Here is a 20861-nt window from a genome sequence, read left to right on the forward strand (position 1 = left end):
TGACTCACTTACTTTTTCCTTATCAGAATCATTTGTGATTTTTATGTCAGATATGTTTTGGAGGAACTTATTATTCCTCTTGAACCACTTTCCTTTTTTGAATTTTTGGCCATGGAATCATGTCTATCTTTTCTTTGAACTTTTAGGAATCTGGGTTATAGAGTTACATATCAGTGTAATCTTAACCTACAGTACAATATACCCATCTTTCTGATTACAAATGCTTCCTGGTTACAAGATATTGCCATCTTCCTGTCATGAGTCCTTCTTTATATCTTAACAAGTGGTTGTTCAGTGTGTTTGAAGATGTCCAGTGAGGGGGAACTAATAGTGTCACATTCCAATATTAGAAAGCTCTGTTGTATCTTTGTATTTCTATAAATCAGGCTGAATCAGCCTCTTTGCAACTTTTACCCACTTCTAGGTTTGCCCTCTTAGATAGAACACAAGTCTGACAACACACTCACACACATTTGGGTGTAGAAACACATCACATTCAACAGGTAAATAAGTAGGGATGGGGATAGGGCTTTAAAAGAACAATAATTGGTATTGTGCACCTGAGCCCCATAGGACAGGGGAGGCAGGTGTGAGAAGAGGATCCCTTACCCCCAACTCCTCCATGCCACCTGGGATAATCAGAATTTTTGGTCAAAGCCTTCTGCCCACCTAGAGAGTACAGAGTCAGGTGGAAAGAAGCACACACCATGGCACTGAAATGGATTAATAAGAAACTTAGCTATTTGGCCTGTGATCCTCCACCACAGCACTCTGTAGGTCCAGCTGGGGATGATATGTTTCATTGGCAAACCACAATTATGGTACCTCATGACAGTCCATATGAAGGCAATGTATTCTTTCTGGCAATTCATTTCCCTACAAGCTGCCCCTTCAAACCACCTGAGGTTGCATTTACAACAAGAATTGATCATTGATGTTGTAATGGCAACATTTGTCTCCATATTCTAGGATCACAATGATCTCCTGCTTTATCTGTTTCTAAAGTTCTTTTATCCATTTGTTCACTGCTATGTGGTCCAAACCCAGATGACCCCTTAATACCAGAAATCGCATGGATTTATAAAACGGACAGAGACAAGTACAACAAAATATCTCAAGAATGGACTCAGAAGTATGCCATGTCATACTATGGTAAGAATAACCTGAATTATAGCTGGAATAAACTTTAAATTACTGTTCCTTTTTTTGTTTTGATTTTCTTATACTGTTGCTCCCCTATCAGACTTCATTTTTTTTAGTTTTATGGTTTGTTTACCTCTCTCCATTCATGCACATGCTCGTCTGAGAAGACTTAAGTTCTTCCAACTTTGGACAATAACTGCTTTTAGAAACTGTAAAGTAGTTACAAGAGAACAACTGCCCAAGATTCAGAACTATTTTTAAATGGAGCACATATATTATGTGGCCAGTGTCTTCACTCTAACTTGGTTATGAGACTAAAACCATTCCCCGCTGAGGTAACAGATGCTGAAGATACCCTCTGAGGGGGAGGGAGATGCAAGCAATATTGTCATATCAAAGGAAGCAACACTACTGTAGCAGCATCCATCTTGTTTAAACCTTCCATTGTTAGAGATTTGAGATTTCATGATATACTTTACGCTCATAACTGATGTAGTTAGAGAATTGGTACTGAATTTATAGCATTAGCAGAACAGAAAATGTGATGTATGTTACTCATGTCAATAAAGGAATGACCTGTTCTTATTTTAGAGGGAATGGAAACTGGAAGTCAAATACCCCTTGTATTCCAAAATAGGGTCTTGAACTTTTTGTTAATTTTCATTTAAATTCTGTTAGGAGGCTTGGAGCTATTAGTTAATCTCTCTTCCAATACACTGTTTAATATAGCATTGAATAAATGATGCAAGTTTTCAATGGATGAGTGATCAACTAATAACTTTCTAGTAATTGATTTGTTTTTCTCCAATAAAGTTGCATAAACCAAAAAAATGACGATAATATTGGAAATATTGAAAATAATCACAAACAAAATAACTGCCTAATTCTGAAGGGGGAAATAAAAAAAGAAAAGAGCTAGAATCTAGGTGGGGTGCCCATCAGTTGCAAAATGGATGAACAAATTCTGTCATATGGATGCCGTGGATTTACTGAGTCATAAGAAATTATGAAAGACAAAGTTACAGAGAATCTTGGATAGTAACCGATGTAGAGTGAAAAGTTAGCAGATCTGGGAGAACAACTATTACTAAGACAATAATATTGTAACAAAAAAAAAAAACAACTTTTAAAGACTTCATAAATCCCCAAGAGTATTTGATAAATTATGCTGATCACTTCCCAACATAGAGAAGGAGTCAAGTCAAAAAGAGAGAGATTTGTAAACATAGCCACTACATGACTTGGTCTTGCTTGATTATGCTTATTTGCTACAGTTACAATTTTTTGTTTTTTTTTTTAATTTAAGAGGTGGAGGGTTAACAATTAATATATTTTTAAAAAGGACCATTGAAATGTTTAAAAAATACACATAGAAGAAAGGAAGTTCAAAAGGAAGCACAGACAAGCAGGATAGTTTTTAAAGTAATGGGTGAAATTTATTATATGCCTTAAAAGTAGCATTAATTGGAGATTCACAATTTGACATACAAACCTCTGCTGCTGTGCACATGAAATGCTCTTTATTTTTTTAGTACTTAAGTCCAAAAAAAATAAGGAAAGAAATGGGGAACGAAAATTAAATTGTGTCAAATTTAATACCACTCAATTATATATTCTTGGCATTGCAGAAAACATGGATTACCAGTTAAGTGGTTTAGCAGATAATAGTACTGAACCTGGAGTTAGGAAGCTCAAATCCTGACTAAGATACTTACTATGTGACCCTGGGCAAGTCACTTAGCCTCTGTCTGTCTTAGTTTTTTTAACTGAAAAATTGAGATTATCATAGTGTCCACCTCCCCCAGGTTGTTGTGAGGAACTAATGACAGAATATTTGTACAGTATTTAGCGTGTCTGGCAGACAGTAGGTGCTTAATCAATGCTTATTTCATGTCCTCCCCTTCCTCTCTCCTCTTCCTTTACTTCTTCTTACTAATCCAATTTTCTTCTCCGTCTAGTTTAGCAGGTCACTCTCTATAATTAGCATTCCCTTCATTATCTCTAACTATTGAATTTATTCCCCCCCCCTTTAAACCTTTCATGGCTAAGCAGCATAGGGTTATCAGGGGAAATAATGAATCTGGAATAAGATAACGTAGGTTGGAATCTCGACCTTGATAGTCATTACCTGCATAACCATGTATGAGCTGCTAAGCTTTTCTTAGCCTCAGTTTCCTAATATGTAAAATGAGAGGGTTGGACTAGATGGTCTCTATGTACTTTCCAGCTCCTAGAGTTCTTATTTTTTCCATAAAGCTTCTAAATTGAATCACAATTTAGAAGTAGTCTCTCCCTTCCAAATTTTCTCATGTCTTTGTTGATATTCTAATAGTCACTGATCATATTCAAATATATGTATGCAAACATAACTGTAATATTGCCTTGTATATGTCCACTCCGCATGTGACCTAGAAGATCAGGATACTGGAGAAGTGTGTGTGCTTGTATGCTCTAGCTCTTCCTTGGCCCTGCCCACTTTAGAGATTTGTCCTGATCTTGGACTGATAGAAAGTCTGATTTTGGCAAACTATCCCTCATCTTTATCCTTTGGTTTTAGTGGGATAGAGAAAAAGTTTTCAAAATTTGGAAGAAGAACATGGCAAACAATATGTGGTCACCAGTACTAGCCTCCAGAAGGGAGAATGTTTAGGTGAATCAGGCATGAAGCACGCTGAAATCCTTTTGGCCTATGAATAAAGATTGGCCATTTCTTTCTCCCTTGCCCTTTCCTTTTTTTTTCCTAAAAGGCCAGAGTCAGCCTCCCTCTTTATCTTTGTTCATCAAAGTTTGTTTACCTTTATGTGTTTAAACAAATTCTGTCTTTAAACAAGGTTTATTCTGCCTCTTCAGACAGCAAATGTGATAAAAGCTATTAAACACATGCTGCTAAAGCAAGTGGATGATTCAAGGAAGGAATGAAAACCAGTAATGGAGCGCCTGGAAGGGGAGGGAGAGAGAAAGATGAAAAGTTGTAGTGTTTTCTCAGAACAGTAACTTTGGTTTAGGGTTTCACCAAGGAAAGTTGCTGAACTTTGTTTACAATTTCCCAGGACAGAGTGAATACTTATATTAAGATCCTAACCCGTTAGCCTGGCACTGAGATGGGCAGCCATCATTCTGACTCCTGTGGTCTGATTTAAAAGGAAAAATACAGTCCTCCAAAGGGGAGGGATAAAGGGCATGGTAGAAGGAAGAGTTATGTTTGAAGGAAAGGGAGACAAGTAGGAGTCAGGGTGATGAATGAACAACCCAGTAGCATCAGCACAGCACCAAACCGACCACTGTCACATATCATATTACCCTCTAAAGTGCTAGCTTTTTTTCATCTTTACATCTTCAACATGTAGCACAGTGCTCTGTACATGGTAAGCAATTAATATTTATTTTTGTTGTTGTTCAGTCATTATTTGGTCATGCCTGACTCTCTGTGACCCCATTTTGGGTTTTCTTGGTAATGATATGGGAGTAGTTTGCCACTTCCTTCTCCAGCTCATTTTTCAGATGAAGAAACTGAGGCAAATAGGGTTAAGTTGCTTGACCAGGGTCACATAAATATTAAGTGTCAGAAGCTAGCCTTGAACTCAGGAAGATGAGTCTTCCTCAGTCCAGGTCTGTCACTCTATGTACTGTAGCACCTAGCTGCTCTAATTAATATTTACTATTTCCTCATTCTTTCAGGTGGTACCACGAGAATAAGAGTTGTAGGAAATGGTGTATCTTAACAGATATTTTTAGAAAGTTTCCAAATGTTTGTAATGTTGAACTTGAATGAATTTCTGCAAAGAAGATGGAACACCTGGGATAATGAAACAATGAAAAATGGGTGACAGATATATAAGAAAAGATGAGAATTTGGCCAAAGTGGGGACTACAATCTAGACCAGAGGTTCCCAAACCTATTTCACCTAGCACCCCCTTTTCAGAAGAAATACTCAGTGCACACTCCCTCCTGGAAACTTACTTTCTTTAACCCTTTAACATTTTTTGAAATTCTCATCATTTCAAAAAAATATAGTGTATATATATGTATATATGTATATATATATATATATACATACATACACATACATATATATTTTAAAAAGATATAACTTTCATTTAATAATTTATTGTAAATTTGTGATTTTTTTCCTGCATTGAAATTTTGATGATGAAATATTGCATTACGTAACCATATAGTATCATATTGTAAACAAGTCATTTCACGCACATAATCCTGCCAATGAATGCTGGACTTTCCAATAATGTGTGTCATGCTCACCTGCCAAGACTTATTTAAGACCTATTGGTCAGTCATAACTTTCATTTCATGTGTTTATCTGGAAAATAATGTAATCACTATGACTTTAGCTATGTTACACAACAGATGAAACATGTAGGAATGGTTTTTCAAAGTTCAGTGCTATACTTATGCTTCCACTGTCCCCTTATTTTTATTCAATGTGCCCCAGTTACACCCACAGCTCCTCCAGGGGATAGTATTGCCCACTATGGGAACCTACAATCTAGACCATCTAAGCAAGAATTTGAGGGAATAGCTGTTGGCCAACTACATTTTAAAAATGTAATTGAAATGTTGAAGCGAGATCCAGCATAAGGGGTCCTTTAAAAAGGCCATTAGTTTGTAAGCTCTTTGGGGATACAGACTATCTTTTTCCTCTTTATATTCCAGCACTTAGCACAGTAGCTGGCTATAGTTTTTTGTACTTCCTCCTTCACTCAAAACAAAGTCAAGTGAAAGTTGCGTCATCATTTCTCCGATGGCATGGTCTTCTTCAGCAACAATCTTTCTTGAGGAGGACCATGACATCAGAGAGGTGATGCGATGACCTGCAGGTAAATTGGATTTAAGTGAGGAAGGGCTGTGCAAAGTCACTAGCCTCACTTTCTCCTCTAGAGTTATCCAGGTCCAGTGGCAAGATATAGATCAGGCTGATTGGAGATGACCCCTTAAACACCTACTTTTACGAGGCACTGTCCTAAGTGGTATGAATTTCTATTTTGGAAGCTTGGAAATAAGCCTCATATTTAGAGGATCAGACCTGAAAGGGACCTCAAGGATAGTATAGTAGTTTCTAATTTTATTTATGTGTTATGTTCCTCAGTTTATTGTTCATTCACATTTGTTCAGTTGTTTCAGTTATATCTGACTTCTCATGATCCCATTTTGGTTTTTCTTGGCAGAGACACTGCAGTGATTTGCCATTTCCTTTTCCAGTTCAAATAAAGACAAGGAAACTGAGGCAAACAGGGTTAAGTAACTTTTCCAGGGTTGCACAGCTAGTAAGTTTCTGAAGCTGGACTTGACCTTGGGAAGATGAGTCTTCCTGACTCCAGACCCAGCACTCTGTCCACTGTGTCACTTAGCTGCATTTAATATTTACATTTGTTGTCTCATTTGATCATTATAACAGCCTTGTAAGTTAGGCACTATTATCCCCATTTTACAGATAAAGAAACTGACACTGAGCTGAAATGATTTGTCTAGGGTCAGGCAGATAAGTATCTGAGCAACACTTCTTTTTTATAAATCTTAAATTGATTGAATACCAAGGAGCATATGAGCATTAAAGATACTTTATTAGAATGATTGCTGGAACTGGGCATAACAGCACAGGATGTTAGATTTACATCCAGGGAAGTCACTCTTTTCATGCAGGGTGGATAACTATTATCTTCACATCTAAAGCTCCGATGACATTAAATGGAGGACGGTAAGCTAGCAGGAGGAGGAGGAAAGCCTATTCAAAGAGCGTACAGAGTAAACACAGCATCCACAATGTAAATTGAAGGAACAGTAGCACAAAAGGCAGGAACCAATACAGTTCTTATGATCATGGTCTATGGTTACCTATTAGGCAAGATAAGCAGCCCAGAGTCATGCTTATTGACATTTAAGCTTTAAAATAATATGCATATGTGTGACTCATCACTTGAGTAGGATTTTTTTCTTACAGTGTTCTAGAAAATTATTTTTTTCTCACAGATAATAAGGGGTATGTTTCAAATTGAAGATAACAGCAGGAATGTATTTTTAAAAATATATATATTTTCAGTGAATGAAACATGCCAGGGAGGTCAAAAGGGGTTGTTTAATTTTATGTAAACTTTAAGGAGATTTTATTCCATTTAAATTGCTCATATGATTATGAATTAAAACTTACTCATCTTCCCTCCTCTGCCTCACAAATGGAAATTGGATATGATAAAATGAACAAAGCTCTCAAATGAATCCGGTTAACAAGAGCAGGAAACCTAAAAGAATAAATAACTGTGTGATGCTAAGCACACATTGCTTTTTTTTTAACTGCTTTTAGCACACAGTGCCACTTGCTACTTTTCTCTAACTGTTGGTGTCTAAATCTATGTTGAAATGAAAAACTGCTATCTTCATCCTCGGCCTCAGAGATGATCTCCATCTTCTGAATGATGAGCTTGATGAGCTCATGCTGTTTCTCCAGGAGCAAAGCAAGATCCTTCAGCCTAAAGGGACATACACAATTTATTAATTTATTTTTTGAGTTTAATTCTCTCTTTTAGCCTACTAAGTGTGCTACATCAAGGGTTGGGGCTTCATCTCTCCTCTCAATTCAGCCAAAATCCCATTTCCAAGTTATTCTTCCCCAGGGGCTTATTTCAAAAGGCAAAGAATCTGAGAGTAAGGTAATATGTAGGATAACCTCAGGCACCTGAACTTTTCTTAGTTAACTATAATTTAGGAAAGATATGCTAAGCAAAAGTGAACTGTTTAAACAAAATGATTTCTGTTAATGTTTATATCCAATAGAGCAAGCTGGAATCTTGGTACTTTGTCTATGACAAAGATTCTTTCTCAAGCAGCAAATTAATCACTTGAGTGTTCCCAGAAGAGAGATTTATCGTACTTTGCCTCTATCCAGGTTGCCTCACAATGAAGGAATACATAATGTTCATCAGGTCCTTCAAAATGTGTTTTCTAGAAAACTCTATCACCATGGTATGTACACAAATAAAATGCCTATGTAGACAACTTTTCCTAAATATTTTTAAAACAATTCCTTATAAATGTAGAAAGCCTATACATAGATGAGATTCAAAGATGGATACCAAATAACCAGAAGAGCACCTTTTACTTCTACTTACCATCATCCTACCAATAGCAGTCAATTAAGCAATAGGTTCCCTGACACTAATCCACAATTACCCATGAGGCTATTTGATATAGAAAGAGAAGCAATAGTAATGATACCTGTATTTCTGCTTCAAAACTTCAACTTCTAAAGTCTTATCAGCACAGTGTGTTTCTGGTTTTGTATATCGAGTACAAAACCAATAATGGAAGAGACTCTGTGAGATAAAACATGACAATTAAACCATCATTTGGTTATATAAGTTACTACTATATGAGATATTAATTCTCTAAAATTATCTGCATATTTTCAGCAAAAATGGTATTAAAGGACAAATTCACATGTTTTATGAAATTTGCCACAAATGACAATCCACATTTTTCCAATCAGGTTTAAATAGTTGCAAGGGTGTTTGTTGCTGGGAAGTGTCATTGAATAGGGGAGAAGTGGTCTTTCATCTTTCTGTAACAAGAATGCACACTGAGAATAACAGACAATAAGCCAATAACAGGATGTACCTCATATGTGTTAGAGCAGAGTATGCCTTTAGGTCTTCGATAAACTACCACACTAAATGAGATAAGAGTATGTGGCTGTGGAATGATATAGTTTTAGGGAAGTTTAAATAGAACCTTGATTAATTAAAGTCTCATGTGCACTTGTTTTTTCAAACCTGCTAATGATTGGAACTAAATTCTTCTAAAACCATTACTGATTGCCAATGAAATCTTGAGTTTAACGAAGATGTTATATACATATATATATATATAATATATGTAATATACGTATGTATGTATTTATGTGTATGTATATGTGTATATATACACATTCAGATATATTGCATTAAGGCAGAGGCTTTGACCAAGATCACAAACTTTTAGTGACAAAGCTGGTGTTAGAACCCAGCTCTCAGAACTCCAGGTCAATCTTTATTCAGAGTCAATACATTCCCCTGTACGATGTTGTACATGCTAATGCTGAGGAACAAATGTATGAAATTATACTTTTAAAAGGATACTAATTTAAATGTTAACATTGTAGGTTCTTTCCTCTCTGATCCCTAGGTTTAAAAGTTATACTTGAGTGAATGAGCTAGCTCAAAATGTCATTTTGACCATGAATTATACCTTTTAATCTCTTTGGGTCACATTTTTCAACTGCCACAACAATGATTGTTCACTATCATAGAGATGTTGTGAAAATTAATATATTCAGCCCTAACACGTAGGAGAGAGTAAATAACTGGTTTGGGGAAGGGTCCTTTATAGATTTATTTAAATCCATTTTAAACACCTCTTATCCATTTCATATTATCCTCATGACTTGAGTTAATGCACCTTTTTTTTAAAAAGGGTAATTACTTCCTTCCCATAGCCAGGATTAGTATCAAAGTCCAAAAAAGAAGTCCTGAGAGATAACATCATATAAATGCCACGCACTATAACTTTATTTTGATTGCATGAATTTACCATAATTCCACAGTGCCTCCTCCTGTTAGGATACACAATGATCGATTCCTGGTCCACTTTACTTAGGAACCAAAATGGCAGTTTTTTCTCTAAACTGGTATGAAGTTTCACCTAACACATAGTAATATAACAGAAATATACTCATTAGCATGATCATTAAAAATGTTGCATATAGTTAGCTGGAATTCATTATATTATCCTATTATTAAAAATCACGTGAGAACTTGTTCCCCCTGTTTTCCTTAAGTTCTACTTTACTCTTATTACTCTTCTAGGTACCATCCCCAGTCCCCAACTTTTACTTCAATTCATTGAATCCATTCAATACACAGCATATGGTGGAAAGATGGGCAAGGGAGGATTGACGGAGGGAAACATCAACCTCTTTTCCCGTTCCTTGGAAAATTCATTAATTTTCATTGCTTCACATGTGATGTCCAAGACAATAATTTCCACTTCACAATATGTATCTCCCCTGTTCCAAAGTTATTGGGGTCTTGCTATCTGCCCTGTTACTCCCCTGCTCCAGAACTCTGAATTACTATCTGGCTTTTCTATCTGCCATGATTTATACGAGCACATGAACCCTCATTGATACATTTTCCTCCAATTAGAATATGAACTCCTTAAGAACACAGACTGCCTTGATATATCCTCAGCACTTAGCAGAGTACTTTGCATATTTCAACAATGCTTTTCTGTTCCATTCCATCTCATCTTGCCCTTTCACCTGCTCTGTAGTGCTCTATGTGAAATAGCCCATAGGATATGCTCACTTATATGTAACATCATCAACGAAATTCAACAAGACAAGCTATCATCTTCCTCCAGACCATTTTAGTAAGTTTCTTAATGATGACATCATTCACTCAAATACACCATGTTGGAACTATCATTGACTGGTCCCTTTTCTTTTTATTATATAATGAGAGGCAGTGTGGCACAGTGGACAGAGTGCTAGCCTTAGAGCCAAGAAGACCCGGATTCAAATTCTCCCTCTAACATATACTGGCTTTGTGATCGTGCCAGCACATTATGAAAAACATGAGTTTTCTCATCAAGGGGTTCCTGATGTCAACAATAATTAACTGGGATTTATACACCACTTCATGGTTTGCAAGGCACTGCACATATTTCATTTGATCCTCAACTCTGGAAGGTAGGAGCTATCATTTTTGTTGTTGTTGTTTAGCATGTCCAACTCTCTGTGAACCTATTTGGGGTTTCCTTGGCAAAGATACTGGAGTGCTTTGAGGAAACTGAGGCAAATAGGGCTAAGTGGCTTGCCTAGATTCACACAGCTAGTAAGTGTCTGAGGCCAGATTTGAATTCTGACCCTTCTGACTCAGGGTCTATACTCTATCCAGTAAGCCACCTAACTGCTTAGGGTGCTGTCACTATCCCCATTTTACAGATGAGGAAACTGAGCCTAAGAGAAGCTAAGTGATTTGCTTGGGGTCCTACTGCCATGAAGTGTGTGAGGCAGGATTTGAACTCAGGATCTTCCTGATTCTGAGTTGCAGTCCCTATTCTCTATTCAATAATAGGTCAAATCTACTCGTATAGCATGAAACTCAAGAAGCATCTTCCCCACAATAAGTCTCAGGGGGTAATACTCCCATTTAATTGATGAGGAAATGGATTTCCAGAGAAGTTACGTGTCTAGAGTCATATATTACAACTAGCCATTACTAGGAACAGCACTTGTACTTAGGCCCCTTAAGTCTAGCACTCTTCACTATATTATGTTCTCAAATCAGTCCAAACAGCTGTGTTCTAGTGTGAGTATTCCTTTGCAATGTCACACAGATTTAATCATTCTATGCCAGTGCCACTACTACCATCTTCATTCAGTCAGTCAACAAACATTTATTAAATATTATGTACCAGGCACTGAGTCAAGCAATGAGGGTATACATCACCACTACCGTGTCTCCGCCCTCCAATAGCTCAAAATGTAATGGTAGAGATAACGTGAATACACATACACATACATGCATACATATATACACAAGCATACTTATACATATATGTATATGTGTAAGTATGTGCGTATATATATTTATCTACACATGTGTGTATACATATATACATAAATATGTATATGCATACATATATATGTATATACATATATATATACACATATATTAGACATACAGTGTAAATGCAAGGTAATCTCATAGAGAAAGAGTGGAGAAAGGAGAATGGGGTGGGGCAGGAAAAGTTTCCTTCAGAAGATGGGATTGGAACTGAAGAAAGATAAGATGGAGGTAAAGATTCTGTTGATTCTCCATGAGTTTCTCTGCTTCCTCCTCCAAAAAAAAAAAAATCTAATTACCTGAAATCTCATCAGCTTGAAGAATGACTGGAGTTGAGATACTCTACACCTTCTCAGCTCAGACACAGTTGCCTCTCCCCTCCAAATGGTGGATTGGAGGGTGGAGCACTAAACTCTTCCCAAAGTCTAATGGACTCACAGCTTGTCAGCCTTCCAGCCCTTCACACCTCTCCATCAGCAGTTCTAATTTGCTTCCACTCCCAGGTACTTTCCTCTCTTTCCCCTCCCCCCCTTCTTTTTCCACCTTTCTTTGGTGTGAGGTCTTTTCCCCCATTAGACAGTAAGCTCCTTGAGGGCAAGGACGGCCTCTTTTTTCTTATTTGTATCCCCAGGATTTAGCATGGTGGCTGGAGAGTAATAGGTGCTTATAAAATGACTTTTGAATTCATGGGAGAGAGGAAGAGCACTGAGACAACTGGTAAAAAGGTACTTTGTTGGAGAGATGGAGTATTCTGTGACAGAGACCACAAAAAGGCCAGTGTTGCTAGACTGTAGAGTATGTGGTGGGTCATAAAGTATAAAAAGACCAGAAAAGTAGGAAGGGGCATCATTGTCTAGGCTCCAATTTTATTTCTAATTGACATTACTGCAAGCATACTGTTAGAAGTCTCCCTGCCTTTTCTCCCCTACTCCCCTCTATATCAGCATGATCTTTAAAAAAAATACCACATTATGACACTAATCTTTCATAAATACCATCTCCATTGTGTCATTTCCTTTCCCAAAAGCTTAACTAGTCTCATTACTGTACAGTAATTGAAATTTAGCCTTCTAACCTTGGACAAAAGGCCTCCTCTAAGTTGAACTCAACTAAATATTCATGAATGTGAACTTTTTGCTTCAGTCAAGTAGACAATCTCACTGGTCAACAAATTTAAAATACTTATTTCTACTTTTCTGCCTTTACTCATTTTCTTACCCCTATCTAGAATGTCTTTCTACTCTTTAATTTTTTTTTCAACCTTCAGTGTCCAGTTTGTGTCCTATCTCTTCTAGAAAGCCCAGAGTATCTCCTAAATTTGTCATTTATTGTATATTGTTCATTCACTTTTTCTATATGTGTTAGTCTTTTTTTTCTCCAATAAGTTTCAAGATAAATGAAGATCCTTGTAGTATCATTTTTTTCATCTCTCTCATGACATCTACTGTAACGTGAGACGTATACTTCATGGTTGATGAAAGGATGCATTCAGTAAGTTATTTACTGCTTAACTCTCCCCTCAACTAGATTTTCTTTGTGTATATATACACACATAGTTATAACTATATGTAAATATGTTTGTTTTGTTGTATGTTTATGGTTTTGTCATACGTTTTTATATATGGGATCTATCTTTCCCAGGCTAGAAGTTCAGAGGCTGCTCATTAACCCAATCGATCAGCATAGAAACTTTAATCTGTTCCACTTTTTCCAACCTGCACAAGTTCACTTCTCCTTAAGCAGCCTGATAACTCTCTGACTTCAGCATCCTCAACTAGTTTTTAAGCAACTCAAGGAAACAAACCTTTTATCTCCTTTATATCATCAGAATATGTAATGCATTGTTGCATCCACAGCAGATCTTAAAACTGTCTGTTGAATGAGTGAATGAATAAACAATGGAAGACAAAATAATTCTGAAAGATTAGAGTCAAGAAGTTTTGTGATCTCTAAACTTGCCAAACCATAAACATTCCTTCTCTTATTTATGATGTGGAACACTGTAGATATAAATGATAATTACGAAATTTTTAATTCATTTTTGAGAAAAAAATCATTCTACCCACTGGAACTCCTGCCATCCAATCTACCTTTTTGTAGAAGTCTTATGGCCCTCTGGGCAAAACTAAAAATCAGGCTCCCAATAATTCAAAAGAGAATGTCAACTCATAACACATTCAGAAACAAAAGGATAAAGATCCTTCTTGAATTCATAATGTGGAACTGCAGTATTTCAGGTGGCTGGTCAAGAACTCCTGGATTGATGGCAATCTAATAGACTGCAAAGGAAGGCTGTCTTGGATATATTTAATGGACTGACAACTTTTCTCAGGAAAGGGACAAATTTTTTTATTTGGATCCCCAGAATTTAGCAGAGTGCCTGGTATATAGTAGACGCTAGATACCTGCTTGTTGACATGAACTAGATATTTGGCAAAGACAAGCCAAAGGATATAGTAAACTAGTTTTCCCTGGTGGTTCTCTAAACTCTGTCCTATATTAATTTAGATAATCACAGAGAAACATAATTGGACGATATCCTCTTAACTCATAGGAGAAATGACTTTACTGAATTAAGCTTTTTGTTAAAGCCACAAGTTTTCATAGGGTACCAACACGAGAAAGGTAAAATTTGAGTGTCCTGCAAAACCATATCCATTTATGTTACCCAATGTCATTGCTAGGAAAAAAAAGTTCTTGTTTCAAAATTAGACTGTCAGAACTGTAAAATTCTCTTTCTGGCTGTCTCTGTCTCTTCCCATCCTCTTGAGCCCCCCAACCCACTGTGACAACAAGGTCATAACTTCAGGACTGACAGTTAAAATTTATATCTACAATACAACCTGAAGACCCGAGTTTTATCTATTTTTTTGCCCTGCTCCCCAGTGAATTTAATGAAGAGTTGATTAGAAATAGAATCCCTTTCTTCATAGAACATACACCCCTGGATTCAATCACTAGCAGGGTGGTTATACACTGAGAAGTGAAGAAGGGTGGGCAATCTCACCAATAGGAACATTCCTCCTTGGTATTTTGGCTATAGAAAACGGAATGGAAAACATGAAAAGCAAGTCATCAAGATGTAATAGAAAGAAATTCCCAAATTCTTGGGAATAATTCAAATAATTATCGTGAAAATATTTGTTAAATTAATCACTCTTCGGATTAGTCCCTAAACTTTTATACACATGCTATTTACCTGCATGGCAATTCTTTTCAAAGAGGCATTCTTCTGTACCTCAGCAATGTCACCAACTGCCAAACCAATCTGTAATGCATTATGAAATTATAACTAACATTCTAAGATAAATTGAAAAATATTAACACATTGCTATTAACATTCTAGTGGCTTAGTTTAAAATGCACATGCCTCTTTGTGGGCTAAAATATCCACAATTATAGATTCTATTTTATCAAAGCCATTAGCATCAAATAACATTTTGGATATAATAAGTATATATACCCTGATCCTCTGATTATAGACAAAATCTGTTATTTGGGACTGAAATGTCCATCTTGTTAGGTAAAGTCTACACTATATTGTCATAACCTTCAAGAACCTAGTGTAATTTACACACAGCAATGGACCATCAGAATAGGACTTCATTTAAAAAATAAATGCAGGCCACACAGCACCATGAAAAGACCAGGGCATTTTGTGAAATCAAAAAAGTAATGGAGCGTTTCAACTCCAAAAGGACTCCAGAATGACTATTTTAGGACGTTACAATAAAAGGCAGACACCATTGAAATAGGAAAATGGGTACAGAATAAAATCATTAAACTGAGACCATAAAGAATCATGGTCCTAGGAGAATCAAGAAAAAAAGAACACTCTTAGGGATGAGTTAGGAACTGGGATAAACCACTTAAGGCTTTTATCTCCAGAAAGGATGGGGTAAGGGGAAGCTGTTAGCTCAATTCTGAAGAATACAAGCTTAATACAAAAAGTATGAAAGAATGTCAGCATTTATCTAATAAGACTTTTCAGAATTTAACATGTTTAAGAAGGGAAGGAAACAAGTACTTATTAAGCACCTACTAAGTGCCAGGCACTGTGCTGAGCACTTAATAAATTTTATCTCAATTGATCTTCACAACAACTCTGGGTTATAGATACTATTATTATTCCCATTTTTACAGATGAAGAAACAGGCAGATGTGGGTTAAATGACTTGCTCAGTGCCATACAGGTAGTAAGTACCTGAGCTTGGATTTGAACAGAGGTCTTCCAGACTCCAGTACTTATGCCATATCTATTGTCCCACCTAGCTGCCTCTGAGGCAAGAAACAAGGACAAAAGTAGCATACTGGATAGTATTGTCTATATAGTATATATAGTATTGTCACTGTGATATGATCCAGCAGAATATCATTAAGTAAAGATAACAAAACTTGAAGACAATCATGATTTTGATGAAAACGCTAGTAAACCCTCCGTAAAATCCTATTAGATTTTTCTCACCAAGATAACTCTTTCACTCTCTACCTCTTTTAAAATCAGAGGTCATGGATTAAAACATACTGTGGAATGTTGGGAAAATGGGGATGAGTACTTCTTTGTAATAGCCAAATGGTGCAACATGGAGGAAGGATAAAGGGTACAAGAAATAATGATTGTAACAAGAATTTATAACTGATCACAAGCCATTAACAGCAAAAGAACTATGTGACTACTTATTGAATAAGTAAATATTACTTACAAGTAAATTCATTAGAACGATTGGAATGTAGAGAGTGAAGACCACAAGGAATAAAAATGATAGGAAGGGATATGGCAAACTCTTTTCAAGAAATGGATGAAGGAACCCTTCATGGTAATTTATATCTCCCAGCATCATGCTAAAGGTCTGCATTATAGAGAGCATCGGGGTCTTGAACGCATTCTGAAGGTTAAAAAATAAAAGAAGGTAATTTTTAAAAAAGTTCACAAACAATATGTGAGATCCATCCACCCCCAAAGCAAATTATGTAGAAAAGAGACCCACAAAAGAAAGTGATAGCCTTGCAGAAACAGAAACACAACAACAGAAAAAAGAAACACCTTAGTGATGATCTCTTGTTTGGAAAATCAGAAATATTGGTTAAATCTCTTCTGTTCACATACAATAAATGAGGATTCATCATATAAAAAGTGATAAAACTGAATTTAAAAAGATGAATAGGAGATGGACGGATAGGCACACTTGTTTTCATTATTCAGATAGTTAGTGATCATGGTGGCTATCTTACCTGTAAACCCAGGAGAACATGGAAGCCAAGTCCAAAAGCCAAAATCAGGAAGAAAAATACGAAAGTGGTCTTCAGCAAGGTTTTAGTAATTTCTAACAACATTACAACATAGATCCCACAATTTTCAAACCTAGAAAAAAGCATAAGAATAAATCAAAAGTTTTAAATGATCTATTTTCTATATATGACATATTTTTCTCTTTTGGTTACTTTGCTCCTTGTGCAGTATTTGGCATAGAGTATGCACTACATTAGTCTCTTTCATTTATTCATTTGTTCTTTATCCAGAATCGGTTCAGTTTTACAACTCATCAAACCACAAACCAGGCTTCACAGGTCAGAAGGTTGAAGCACATTTTAAATGAAGGCAGCACTGAGTTACTAGATATGAACAAAAAAAGTGATTTTAGATACTTTTTTTCTTCTGAAGTCAATTACTCGGTTTGTAGGTTATTTTGGAAACTTCTGTTATTAATTAATGGTATCTTGAACCAACATTGAAAAGAGGCAGCATGGGGCACTAGATAGAAGTCTAGCCTTGAGGTAGATTATCTTGTTTCTGACCTTTATTAGTTGTGTGACATGGTCAAGTCACTTTTCCACTTATTGCTGCCAGGAAAATATGTTTAAAATGAGCTATTGATTTTTATTATTAAGAAGAGTTTCTGTGCTGGAAGTTTTATATGTTAATGAAAACACAGGTTCAGAACAAATAAAAAATAAAGAAGAAAGTATCTTAACTTTCTGGTATTAAAGATGAGTCACCATTATTAGGATAAATGCTTTATTTTTTCCCCAGAAGTTATGATAAAGTGACAAATATTGCAAACGGTTCCTTATTACAGCGAACAAAAATTTGTGATAGTCTCCTCTAGGTTCTGATGCAAGTCAAGTAGGACTATTAAATATGTCATTGAATTGAGACCTATACCTCCTGGCCTGTAGCTGTCTAAGACAGCTAGCATACTACCAGTACGTTGGTTTATCAGCAAAGCTGTGGGAAGTATGAGCCACCCATTCACCTGATGGTTCCTTTTTATCTCTGTCTCAACTCATTTAGTTCACCTAGAAACTGGTACTGAATCTTATGATTGTCTAGGTCAAGCCTTGAAAAGTTATTGATTAAATTGATCTATAATTTTCTTTCTCTGATTTGACTCTTCCTGGTTTAGGTAAGAGTATCATATTTGTTTCATAAGAGTAGACTGATAGGATGTTTTCTTTGTCTATTACTCCAAATTATTTATTATTGGAATTAGCTGTTCTTTAAATGTTTGACAGAATTCAATTGTAAATCCGTCTGGTCCTAGTGCTTCTTCTTAGGAATCCCATTTATGGCCTGTTTAATTTCTTTTTCTAAAATAGGTCTATTTAGATATTCCATTTCTTCTTCTGCTAATCCAAGAAATTTATATTTTTGTAAATATTCTTCAATTTCACTTAAATTGTTAAATTTATGGGCATACAATTGGGAAAATAACTGCTTATAATTGTTATTTTATTGATATAAGCATTTAGAAATAAATTTTCTTCTGATGACTGTTTTTACTATATTTAATATATTTTAAAAGATCATATTATTGTCATCCTCTTTAAGAAAATTATTGATCATTTCTATGATTTGTCCTTTAACCAACTAATTCTTTAATTCCAATTAGTTTTTAACCTATTTTTCCATGGCCTCCTATTAAATATACTTCTAATTGCATTGCAATCTGAAAAGGATACTTTTAATATTTCTGCTTTTAAGTATAAAATTTTTATGTCTTAATATATGACTACTACCATAAACTCCTGAGAAAAAGGTCTGAGAAGGGAAGATTTAAAACCCCATCATTGTAGTATTACTATCTATTTCCACCTGTAATTCCCTGAACTTTTCTTTTAAAAATTTGGATGCTGTAGTATTTGGTACATATAGGTTCAATTTTTATAATGCTTCACTGTCTATAATACTTTTTAACAGAATGAGATACCATGTTTATATCTTTTAATTAAATCTATTTTAGCCATAAATTCGACTGAGCTCATGAATGCTACCACTGCCTTTTTTTTGCATCAGCTGAAGCACAATAAATTTTCCTCTAACCCCTCATTTTAACTCTGGGTATATCTCTCATCTTAAAATTAATGAACATGGAAGCAAAAATCCTAAAATAAATCCTAAATAAAATGCTAGCTAAAAGATTACAACAATATATTACAAAGTTTTATTGGGATTTATACCAGGAATTCAGTAATGGGTAAATGTAAGGAAAGCTATTAACATAATTCATTATATCAGTAATAAAAGTTTTAAAAATCATGTGATTATATCAACAGATGCAGAAAAAGCTTTCTATAAAGTAAAATGCTTGTTTCTATTAAAAACACTTGAAAGTATAGACATAAATAGATTTTTCCTTAAATTATCTAAACCCGTCAGTGCCCATTATTTGTGATGGGGATAAAATAGAGGCCTTCTCAGTAAGATCTAATGTGAAAGAAGGATGCTCAATGTCACCAATATCATTCAATAATTTTTAGAAATCCTAACAATAACAATAAGAGAAAAAAAGAATTCAGAATAGGAATGATGCAATAAAAACTACATCTTTTTGAAGATGATATATACTTGGAAAATCCCAAAGACTCAACTAAAATATTAGTTTGAAATAATTAAATTTAGCAAAGTAGCAGGATATAAAGTAAATTAATGTAAAACATCAACTATCACAAAGAAGAAATAGTAAGAGATACCCCATTTAAACTAACTCTAGACAGTATAAAGTACCTGGGAGTACACCTTCCAAAAGAAACCCAGGAACTATATAAACAAAAGTATAAAATTTTTTAATATAAATAAAATTAGATTTAAATAATGGGAGGAGTATTACTTGTTCATGGGTAGGCAGGGTCAATATAGTAAAGATGGCAATTTACCCTAAACTAATTTATGCCATCCCAATGCCACAACTAAATCACCAAAAGTAAAAATTACTGAACTATGAAAAACATAATAATAAAACTCATTTGTAAGAACAAAAAAGTCAAGAATATCAAAGAAACAAATATGAAGGAAGGTAGTTCAGCAGTACTAGATGTTAAACTATAGTATAAGGTAATAATTATCCAAACCATCTGGTAGTGGCTAAGAAACAGAAAGATTGATGAATGGAACAAAGTAGACATACAACTTATAGAAACAAATAAATATAGTAACCTTGTATTTGACAAATGTAAATAATTACGATTTGGGGATAAAAATTCATTATTTGATAAAATTTGTTGCAAAAACTGAAAATCATTATAGCAGAAATTGGGCATAGACCAATATCTTATACCATTTATCAAGAGAAATTCAAAATAGATATGTGACCTAGATATAAAGAGAGATATTACAAGAAAATTTGAAGAATATGGAACATGTTACTTATCAGACTTATGAACAATTTATGCGAACAATTTATGAATGCACAATAGATAGAGAGTAGAGTGAGGTGTAAAATGAAGAATTTAAATTACATTGAATTTAAAAGGTTTTGTGCAAATAAAACAAATATAGCCAAGATTAGAAGGAAAGCATAAAATTGGGGGGGAAATTATAGACATTTTCTCTGATAAAAGTCTCATATCTCAAATACACACAAAACTTTATAAAATACACAAGAATGAGTTTTTCCCCAATCGATAAATGGTAAAAAGATATAAACTGGCAGTTTTTAGATGAAGAAACAAAAACCGCATATGGTCATGTGAAAAAATGCCCCAAATTGTTATGGATTAGAAAAAAGCAAATTACAACAACCTTTGCATCTATCAGGAGAGCAAAAATGATTGAAGGGGAAAGTGACAAATGATGGAGGGAGTGTAAGAAAATTGGGACACAA

At 35.2% G+C, this 20861-nt stretch overlaps 1 protein-coding gene and 1 pseudogene across 1 annotated transcript in view; one reads left to right on the forward strand and one right to left on the reverse strand.

The window, feature by feature from the left end:
• The first annotated feature begins 707 nt into the window (after positions 1–707).
• Positions 708–5740, forward strand: LOC140502511 (ubiquitin-conjugating enzyme E2 D3 pseudogene; annotated as a pseudogene).
• Positions 5741–6704: 964 nt separating this feature from the next.
• Positions 6705–20861, reverse strand: part of TRPA1 (transient receptor potential cation channel subfamily A member 1) — a 68781-nt gene continuing 54624 nt past the window's right edge. The window contains exons 22-27 of the mRNA XM_072599511.1: positions 16993–17122; positions 16464–16646; positions 14960–15028; positions 9722–9832; positions 8372–8469; positions 6705–7626 (exon numbers count right to left, since the gene is read on the reverse strand). Of these exons, the coding sequence (XP_072455612.1) occupies positions 7425–7626; positions 8372–8469; positions 9722–9832; positions 14960–15028; positions 16464–16646; positions 16993–17122 (793 nt within the window). The 3' untranslated portion in view covers positions 6705–7424. The remainder of the gene's footprint in view (positions 7627–8371; positions 8470–9721; positions 9833–14959; positions 15029–16463; positions 16647–16992; positions 17123–20861) is intronic.

The sequence above is a fragment of the Notamacropus eugenii genome, chromosome 4 (genome assembly GCF_028372415.1).
Source record: "Notamacropus eugenii isolate mMacEug1 chromosome 4, mMacEug1.pri_v2, whole genome shotgun sequence".
Lineage (NCBI taxonomy): Eukaryota > Metazoa > Chordata > Mammalia > Diprotodontia > Macropodidae > Notamacropus > Notamacropus eugenii.